Here is an 11,190-nt window from a genome sequence, read left to right as displayed (position 1 = left end):
AGGTGAAAACAAGAAAAGGAGAGAGGAGGAAGTCACCAACGATAGTGGAATTGAAGAAGTACAAAGCAACAGAAGAGGAAACCCAACCTATGACAAGAAACAGGGAAGATTTACCAGTAGGATCACCAGTAAAAGACTTACAAGTACAGAAACATTCTGACCCACAGACACTCAAGTACATAGACATGCAAAAACACAGAAGTATAGACGAACAGAAACAAGATAACTCAAAATTACAGAAACCTAAAGACATAGACACACAGATGAAACACGCAGAATTACAGTCAAACAAAAGCACAGACACAGACACACGGAAGCCAAGAATTACAGAAATACAGAGCCAAAAAAAACACACACACAAGATACAAGCAGGAGCAAGATTTTTAAATGAAGTAGGACACCCTAAAAGTTGAATGAATTTCAAAATTGAAAGACATTATGAAAGAGTGAACCCACTGAGGCTGGAGGTGGATATTGAACCTCACACCTTGGTGGTGAATTACGCGGAAGAAAAGGAGATGAAGTGGTAAGTCATGATTTATTTTAGGGGCTGTGAAAGACTGAGAAAAATATTTGGTTGAACTTTTTGGTTTAAAAAAAAGTAAAAGGAAATAAGTAAATCCTGTAACTATATAAATGAATATTTGTTTAAAAACGTTTTCTTTAAAATTGTAAGGTGAAAACGGAAAGAGAAGTCGCAGTTTCGCCTCAGAGCGGGGTTGGAAATTATTATTTAAAATGTAAAGTTTTAAAGGAAAAATGAATTCACGGTTTCATTTCGGAGCGGGAGCGAAATAGCTGTCTCATTTTTATTCTAATTTAGTTCATTTTACATTCATCCGTTCATGTGTTTTTTGTTCCCGTATGTCCCCTCTGTGTTTAGGTCTTGTGTCTGTGATAAAGAATATACTTCTAGCTGAACAATTATTCCCTGCTGATGAAGGGAAATAATCATGATACACAGATATTGTTTTGAGCTGAGTGGGAGTGCTAGATTTTTTTTCAGATCAGTTTTCATTACTTTGTCCCAAGTCTTTCTTGGTCTCCCACTTCTTTGAGTGCTTAATACTGCCTTATACAGCTGTCATCCTTTATATGCATCACATACCCGTGCTAGTACATCTTTTTCTTTTGCACACTTCACTTAATCCCTCTTATACTCAGTTTCTCTCTCAGCTCATGTGTGCTCTGGAGTTCATCTACTGGAGCAAGTTTGCTTCATTTCTTTTGAGCCTTCTGTATTTAAGGCACCCATTGCAAATGAATAAATGAAATAATATATAGAAAACAGATACCAAATTTGATCAATAATCAATATAGTAAATTCGAAATATCCATAAATAGATGCAGTCAATAAGTGATACATTAGTAGACCTACCCTTAAACATGTGCAAACACTGAAATAATATAGGCACATGTATATTTGTGCATACAAAAAAAACCTATTTACCCTAATATATACTTATGTCCTCACACACACACAAACAACTGTAGTCTTTTCATGGGAGTAACCAGACTTGATGTTGATGGTGTTAGGCTGAATTTGAGGCTGGATGATCAATATGAGTAGGGATGTTGCCTACACAGGCAGCAATATTTACACGAAGGCTTAAGCATCTTTGCAAATAGAAGCATATGAAAATACTTTTATATTAGTATCCACGATATAACCTGATACTTGCTAAGAAAACAAGGGATAGATGAAGATGAATAGTTGCAAAAACCTTGAAAATCATGTGCAAAGTGAGAATTAACAAGAGTTCTCTAAGAAAGAAAGCATGCTAGTTGGTATCCATCAGGACTCAGTTCTAAACTATGAATCCTCCCAGCTATATTAGAGGAGTCTCAGACTTGTTATCTGTTAGCTATATTAGAGGAGTCTAGGACTGGAACTCCTATATACAGATGAGCTAAATCAATACAAAATTTGGATTTCAGTTGCACAAAATCTCCTTGACTGTGTCAAGAATGATGAAAACTGTTAACTTTTTGCTCTTGGTTGTAGTTTTTCTCGTTTGAGAAGAACCAAATCAAATCTTCTTCTGGATTTTTCAGTTTGTTTAAGAGCCTTTTAGAGCTGAGGTAGTCATTTTCTTTTGCTTTTTCTGACAAATTGACTTTCCTAATCATATAAGACTTATATCTGATGTTTTCATGGACAACATTTCTGACTGTTCCTTGTAACACATGGAGATCTTTTGCAGTTGACTTCATGGACTTTCTGGGATTGTAATCAATGGTCTGTTGAACTAACTGGATAAATTCAGGTGTTCTGATGATTTCAGAGCATTTAGAATGCTTTTTATGCTTTGATACTAGTGATATGTTTCCATCTTCAGTCTCTAGCTCCTTACAAACTTTGTAGACGCAAGATCTGGCAACTTTTAAAAATCAACGTATTGGCTGAGAGGACTACTACTACTACTACAACTACTACTGCATAACTCTTTTTTCCACTTACTGGCAAGTTTAAACTGATTGTATTTTCAGACCATGGAAAAGACAGATTGGAAATCACCAAAAGTTATTGAATGCAACAAAAATATGAACAGTGCAGAGGCCAAGGTAAGCTGTGTACATTTTTACCTATTATAATGTTTTGGGTATCTAAGGCAGTGAGCTGGTAGATTCATTACTGTGCCAGACAAAAGACTTAGTGGCATGACGTCTTGCTCTTTACGTTCTGAGTTCAAGTGCTGCAGAGCTTGATTTTGCTTTTCATCCTTTTGGTGTTGTGGGTATAAAAACGTGTTGAATCAGATTTAGGAACACCGTTAAAGTTCTGGGTTGGTTGTTAAGAGGGTTGATGAGCAACAGGCTTATCGTTATAGCTACAAAATTAATTTTGTGATTATTTCAGTAATGATGTTTAATATATACCAAATAAAAAGATAGAATTGGTATTTTCTGTACTCACCAAATCTCACAAACAGCTCATGTTGAAAGTTTGTTGTAATTGAGGAGTTTGGCTTTTTATACTTACAAATTTCTGACCATTTAGAGAAACTATCTACTACCACTAAGGACCAGTGAAATCAGTGTGTAGCCTCGACCAAGGAACATCTACTTTTGGCTAAGGTTCACTTTTTATCATTGGTAATTTTGCTGCTAGAGCATATCCTCTGCAGCCTTTCACTAAATTTTCAATTTCTCTATCCATTTTTGACCAGTACATGTAGCTATGCATTAAAGCTTTCATCCCCAAAATACCAAGATGTCCAACATGGAATTTGCTCAACATTTTCGTTTGTAGTGTTTCAGGTATTACTACTTTCTGTGCAGACATCAGTACACTATCACAAATTGAGTATAGGTTCACATCTTGATTTTGTTTCACACCAATCCTGTTCCTGTCCTCAATATTCTTTTCATTTTTGTTATGAATTTGTCCTTTTCTGCGTTTTGTTTTATGTCTTCTAGGGTCACCAGTAATTCGCTTACTACATTCCACATTACATTTTTTATTTCTCCTTCTGATCTTAATGCTGCAATTACCATATCTTCGAATGACTCACAGTGTTTTGGTATCAGTTTGGACAAACCCTCCGCATGCCTTAGTTTCTTTGACAGTAAATATTCCATTTTGAAATCATAATTCAGCAATGTAGTGCCCCATCACTGTAGTCTATTAGCTGTGTGTGTTAGCATTCCCTTTTTAGAACCATATATCGATAGTAGTGGATGGTGATCTCTTTTTAGACAGAAACTTCTTCCATGCGTAACTCTACGGAATTTTTTTACATCGAATATAATTGCTAACGCTTCCTTTTCTATTCGGCTGCAGTCCCTTTCGGCTAGTAATAATGGTCGTGATGCATAGGCCATTGTCATATTTGTGCAGAAGCACTGATCCTACACCGTAATAACTTGCATCTGTAGCTTCAGATCAAAATGCGTTAACGATAAGTTTGATGTTAAAATGTTTTTTAATTTGTCAAATGCCTTCTGGCACTTATCAGTCCAGCACCATTTTGTATTTTTCTTTAAAAAATCATTTAGTGGGTCCCTTACATTGTGTATATTGGGAATATACAATTGGTAGTAATTTACTAATCCCCAAAATGCTTGTAGGATAGTCACATTATTCGACATGGGCATATTTTTTATCATAGTTGCTCTGGATGGATCTGGTTTCCGTCTGTTTTCATCTATTATCTGGCCCAAATATTTCATTTTTTCAGAAAGAACTCACATTTTTCTTCACTCAGCTCCAAGCCATATCCTCTTGTTTTCGAATACCTTTTTTAAGTGTTTTACATGTTGTTTGTGTGATTTGGTTTTTATTAAGATATCATCTAAATAGCAAAATCACAGTCACCCATCCATTACTTGTTGAAAAATGGAAGGAGCACTTTTTAAACAGAAGGGAAGCTGCTTAGATTTAAATAAACCACTGTGTGTATTAATGGCTAATAAGTGTGAGAATTCTTCTTCTACTTGGATTTGAAAGTATGCTTCTGAGAGGTCTAATTTTGAGAAGAATTTCTCTCCATTCAATTTTGTGAACGCTTCCTCAGGATTTGACAATGAGTAGTTATGTGACCTTAAGCAATCATTTAAACCTGTTGAAAAATCTGCACAAACTCATAACTTATTATTTTTCTTTTTTATGTAGACCATAGGTGCTACCCAATCTCAGTGGTCCTTCTCGATTATTCCTAGGCTTTCAAGTTCCTTATTTACCTGTTCTAGCTCTGTGAACAGTACATTACATTTTGGCTTAAATACAAGTGTTGCACTTTGAACTATTACAATTTTTGCCATCCGTATGCCCCTTCCACTACATCTGACCCACATATTTACAAATATATATAAACAAACTAACATTTGTTTTTTTTTTGTAAGTGTGGAAATGTGCATTGTAAGATACAAATAAGATGATAAATATATTTTCGAATGCAGAGACATCATTAGAACAGCAGAAATATTGGGTAAATTACCCTTACAAAGCGGGAAAATTTGTCAACAAACAACCATATTCCATTCCATAATGGCTACCTCTGAAGAGCACAAGGGATACATAATTGAACTTTTACCTAACAAACCACTGAATCCTTTGTACGAAACCGATTAGTAAGATTGGCTGTGATGGATATATAAATATTGTACTCTTTGATTAACATCAGCAGTCCCAGCTCCAACAACAACATATTGGCAGCCACAGCAACAACAACAACAGTGACACCAGCACGTACAGCACCGACAACACATGCCCACGAAGGTACAGCACCAACAACACACGCCCATGGAGATACATTGGATGTTCTGGGAATTCTTTTAAGTAATGTCTCTCCAACCACAAGTCCTCCTTCAGAGTTCTAGAAAGGAGATAAGTAACATCACTGGCCAGCTACATCTGGCAACTAAGAGATGATAGGATTCCATACTTGGTCTCATGGAAAATCCTCAAGAACCCAGGCTCCCACACCAACGGGACAAAGCATTGCAAGTTATGCATAGGTGAATGCGTGAGAATCCTAAAAGACTCGCTTAAACCAAGGAACACCCGTAACTCTATAGGAAAGTTGGTTATACATCATTAGATGTATACCTGACTTTCCTATATAATATTAAGAAATATAACGGAATGCTGAACTCCAGACTATCAACTTAAACAACATTTATTCAGGTGGTAAATATATACATCTTTAGCTCTTGTTGTTACAGCTTCTGTGTGTGTGAGTATAGTTGTTGGGATGTTGTTATGTAGATGTAAGCGAGCTGTCGAGTGTAAGTCCGAAAGATGGAGAGTGACAGCTAAACACGTAAAGAGACTGTCTCCAGAGTTGGAATGTTGGAGACACTGCTTGACACGTCCATGCTCATGGCCGGCCGACCGAGAAAGAGATAGAATTAAGCGGGAAAGCTTGCTTGTTTAATTCCACGCATGCGTGAGACTACGCATGCGCACGGCGTTACTACAACTCCATGAACGGAAATTTTCGGGCCATGTTTACATTTCAGGAGGTTCCTGCTACCTGGAGCCTACAAGATGGTGGCACAGCTGGAAGTCGATTGCCAATAGCAAAGGGAGATAATCTCCAATTATTACCTTTGAGTAGTGAGGCATTTCCCCCTCCATATTTCTAAGAGGTCCTGGGCCAACAGGTTTTTGGGATGTAACAATACGCCATAAAGCCGAACCCTTTATGGATGGGAAACCTAGGGTAATCCCATAAATTGGCCTTCCCCATTTTTAATATATATATATATATATATATATATATATGTATGTATATGCTAAGGGTTGACAAATTCAAAAGAAGCTATGTCCAATGACTTAGAATAAAGTACTCAGATAAAAGATAAATCTGAGAGTAACTTTTTTCTTTTCACTTTTTAATCACACACACACACACACAGTATGTGTGTGAAATCAATTTCTCGTTATGTCTCAGCAAGTGAGAAGCGAACTTACGACTAAGTGTCTGTATATTTGTATGACAGAAAGTGGTGTGGGGAGAGAAAGAGGGAGGGTGCGTTGAGGAGAAAAAGTTTGATCACAAGACATGAAAGGCTTTTCGGATATTTTTACGCAATTGTTTATGTGAACGTATGATTGAGAGAAAGCTAGAGTGTGTGTGTGTGTGTGTTGAGGGGACCGTGCAGTATTGAAGACTATGATATGTATATATCAATAATCATATGATTCCATCAACATGCGCTAGCACTTGGATGACGGACTCTTCAGTCTCTCACGTCTCCACGCAAAGACGAGAACCTCCGCCATCTCGGTCAGTGAAACGCAGTATGCCGACGACAATACCGCCCCGAGTCTGACCGTAGATGGCCTACAAAGGACGGCAGATCTTTACAATACGGCTTATGAACGCTTCGGTATGCAGTTAAACACATTAAAGACCAAGACACTGATCCAACCTGCACCAGGCCAGAACAGTCCACCCACAAATGTTAGCACCAACAGCTAACCCCTAGAAGTTGAACACTTCTCAAACTTTGGGAGTATTCTTTCGAAGACACCCACATGGGAAAAGTACGTGGAGAACCGGATCAGGGCGGCCCACTCCGCCTTCGGTAGACTCAGCCAACGTGTATTCTTCAATCATGCGTTGACTATCCAGACAAAGATTGGGTTTTCCGTATCAGTCCTGTCAACTCTTCTCTACGCTCGTGAGACTTGGATGCTGTACCACCGTGACTTCAAGCACCTTGAGTGCTTCCAGCAACCCAACCTACGACAGATCCACAATATTCGATTGGAAGAACACATTATCAACAACGAGGTTCTTCGCTGCGCCTCACTACCAAGCGTCGAAGCTACCATTCTTTGCCATCGTCTCTGCTGAGCAAGTCACATCCAGCATATGGAGTCCTCTCGTCTCCCGAGGACCATGCTTTACAGAGAACTTGCAATCGGAACAAGACCCAGAGGAGGCCCGAAATTCCGTTTTAAAGACCAGCTCAAACGGACCCTGGCTCAAACTACCATCTAGCCATTCTCATGGGAACAGATTGCAATGGATAGGACAGCCTGGAGGACTGCCATCCGCAATGGAGCCAGCTCCTTCGAGCAGAACAGACAACAGGATGAGGAGGTAAGACGCACAAGAAAGGAGCGTCTTCAACATCCTCGATCCGCACCGACCATCCTGTGCGAATTCTGCCCACGACTCTTTCACCACCGACTCGGACTCCAAAGTCACATTCGGCACAAACGTCTTCCTAGGAGACTGGATAGAAACTGACGAACCCAATGCTCGCATACGAGCTGGAACAGACGGTATGATATGTGAAGAAGAAGAAAAAAAAGAGCATAGCTACACAAACGTGCCCTCCCGAATTTGTTTGTTCATAACCCACCCCAAAATGGATATTTTTGAATGCTATTTTTTGTTTAACAAATATGCTTCAAATGGTGCAGATTCCGATTATATTGGAATTTATTGCGAACTTTTTTCAACAAAGTTTGGGGTCTGAAACTTCACAAAAGCCGGTTTTGTTTCTTCATAACTTTCAGAAAAATGGATATTTTTTTAATGAAATTTTCGACAAAGACATTTCAGATGTTCATTACGACTATATCAAAATTTAATATGTAAAAGAGAGAGAAAAAAAAATAGTGGGTTCGCACACATTGCCTACAGCAGACCCCTTTAAAAGTACAGCCCCAGCCCTCTCCTTCTATCTACGCTAGTGGGTTCGTATACATACATACTGACACATCACACTTGTTTTCAAAATTTCAAGTTTCCTTTTGTGATGTGTCAATATGTACGTAGACAAGCCTACCAGTTTTTCTTATTGCATACTAAATTCCGATATAATCGTAATATAACACCATCTGAAATGTATTTATAGAAAATTTCTTTAAAAAATATCTATTCATGAAGAAACAAAATCAACTCAAGTAAATTTTTCGAAACTCCTCTTTCCACGCTCGGAAAAAAACTTTTTCACAACGAATTCTGATATAATCGGAACTTCACCAGCTGGAGCATATTCGTAGAAAATTCCGTCAAAAGATAATCCATTTTTCAGGAATTTATGAGGAAACAAATTCAGAGCGGGTGGCACAATTGTATAGACAATGTATGTTTACGTGTGACTATAATAGGGATAGGGGTGGTTTGGGTGGGAGAGAAGAGATTGGAAATGCGTATTTTATAACTTGAGAGAAAACATGTCACATGTGACAATTTTTGTGTGCGGATATATATATATATATATATATATATATATATATATATATATATATATATATATATATATAGAGAGAGAGAGAGAGAGAGAGAGTTTGTATTGAAAAGAAAATGAGAAAAAAGTACAGAGAAAGTGGGAGGAGCATAGGAAAAAGAGCGAAGTAAAATAAATGAATGGATGGGGTGTGAAAGAAAGTAACCACTGCCTTGCACACGTCTCTCAAACAAAGTACACTGACTCAACAAATCCAAACTAATATTTGTTGTAATTTTTGAAATATATATTTAAATTCAGACTTGGTAATTATTGTACGAGAAACGATTTTTTTTCTCTGAAATAAAGTCAGACTAACAGAAAAGAAAGAACAAAAATCCACCACCACTTCGAAAGAAAAGAAAAGAAAAGAAAAACAAAAAGTTAACGAAACCTATTTGTATTGTTGATGTGATTGATTTTTTCTTCTTTTCCGGTTTGGTTCACTTCCGTTGTGCCTGGTCCGGGTGGGTCCTAAGTTAAACCTCAACAGCGTCACTTTACCGCGTGTGTGTGTCAGTGTTGTTAGGCCGGCAACACTTTCTCCTTCATGCTATTACACCAACTTGTTGGGCCGAGTGACATGAAGAATTTAATAAAAAAACGGAGCAATAGTAATCTTCAGGGACAATGGAATCGGTATCCTCGGACTTCAAACTCTGTTCAGGAATGTTTGGTTAGTAGAAACAAGCATAGACATCTCTATTTGCTTTTTTTATTTACTTTTTTTTCCCCCCCAAATATTTTTATTGCATTTTTTTGCTTGATATCGAGGAAAGTTTTTTCTTACGCTTATATAGTATTTTTGTGTGTATATAAAATGTGCGTGTGTATATGTAATTATGTATGAATGTATATGTGCGTGCATATACTTACGTGTATGTATGTGTGTGTATATATATATATGTGTGTGTGTGTATATATGTATATGTATGTGTGTGTATGTATGTGTGTGTATATATGTATATATATGCGTGTGTGTATATATATATATGTGTGTGCGATTATGTGTATATATGTCTGATTATGTGTGTGTATATATATATATATATGCACATACATACACACGCGTGCGTGTATGCTTGTTTGTATACATGTAGGTGTATGCGTGCGCCTGCATACTACATGTATGTGAATGCACTTGTATATAAATCTAGGTGAATATATACATGAGTTTGAGGGTGTTGTGTATGTGTACATGGGCTTTCGTTTGTGCGAGTGAGAATTGTATATAAGTGTATAAAATCTCTCTCTCTCTCTCTCTACATATTTCAGTTGTGTTTAACTATGGGGTATCTTGTTCAATTTCTGTTATTAGTTTAGTGGTAATTAATAAAATCTGGATGTTTTTGTACGAAGCATTGTTAACTATTTTCTTTAATAAATATGTTAGTTACAAACAGTAAGAGAAGCTAAATTTGCACTTGTTGTTGTTGTTGTTATATTCTGCTGAGGGCAACTTTGCTTTTTTTTATCTTTTCTGGAGTCGATAAAATTAATACTTTTATTGAGTATATGTGTTTTCATTGTTAGGTTTATACATTGTAATTGACTACCTCCCCCCTTAACATTTCAGGCCTTGTGTCTAAAATAGAAAGAATTATCAATTATTTGATTATTTATTGTAAAGGCTTCTTTTAATCCTTTAAAAGTTTCGGATTGTGTGCTTTATATGACACCTCACCTTTTCTTTTACTTCATTATTTTGTCAATACTCTTCGAGTTCAGATCCTGCCGACATACCGACTTTCTTCTGGGATCGATCAAATAAAATACCACCAGCCAAGTAATGTGGTCGATAATATAATCTGTTAAACTTTACGGTGATCTTAGGTATTTGACAACTACGGTACTCATATCGAAATTTAGCCACCTTTACACCAAATGTGAGACCTTATGCTTATTTAAGAAATCATTCATTTACCCACCGTCACCGCAGTCATTTCCAGTCTAGTGTCGTTAAGATTTTTATTCCTAATCTTCAGGACTGCGTTTCTCAAAACTTTTTTTGCCAGCAGCCCACACGCTAATACTTCTACAATGTAATAGATACATGATTTACAAAATGAAACCAGTAAAACATTTTTAAAAATGGGGCATTATAATACAATTGTGCTCCGCCGACTTTATATTCTCATAGCGTTTAGAAAAAATATATTTTGTAATGAAATTTTCTACAAATATCTTTTAGATGGTGTAAATTACGATTATTTAGGAATTTGAAAAAAAAAAGAAAATGAAAAAATCGCTGGGTGCGCACTCGTGCATACTGACACACCTTACATATATATTTACAAAATTAAACTTGAAACTTTGAAAAATTGTGATTTGTCAGTATGTATATTTTTTAAATAATATTAAATTCGATAGAATTGTAATCATTACCATCTGGAAGATATTTGTAGAAAATTTCATTAAAAAAAATATCCATTCTTCTGAAAGTCTTGTGGGTATATACTTAGGTAGGTATGTCAAAAAATTGACTAAAATGGTGTG

General features: G+C 36.7%; 1 protein-coding gene across 3 annotated transcripts in view; it reads left to right on the top strand.

Moving 5' to 3' along the window:
* The first annotated feature begins 2,490 nt into the window (after positions 1-2,490).
* The window catches only part of LOC106880268 (oxysterol-binding protein-related protein 11), a 160,411-nt gene continuing 151,711 nt past the window's right edge, over positions 2,491-11,190 (top strand). Inside the window, exon 1 of one of the 3 annotated variants that reach the window (XM_052973275.1) lies at positions 2,491-2,565. In XM_052973275.1, the coding sequence (XP_052829235.1) occupies positions 2,494-2,565 (72 nt within the window). In that variant the 5' untranslated portion in view covers positions 2,491-2,493. Of the gene's footprint in view, positions 2,566-9,193; positions 9,371-11,190 lie in introns of those variants that run through there. The other 2 variants (XM_052973272.1, XM_052973273.1) reach the window with 2 other exon arrangements.

The sequence above is a fragment of the Octopus bimaculoides genome, chromosome 15 (assembly GCF_001194135.2).
Source record: "Octopus bimaculoides isolate UCB-OBI-ISO-001 chromosome 15, ASM119413v2, whole genome shotgun sequence".
NCBI classification, from domain to species: domain Eukaryota; kingdom Metazoa; phylum Mollusca; class Cephalopoda; order Octopoda; family Octopodidae; genus Octopus; species Octopus bimaculoides.
Note: the sequence above shows the minus strand (reverse complement) of the source record. Positions and strands in the feature narration are given on the sequence as shown.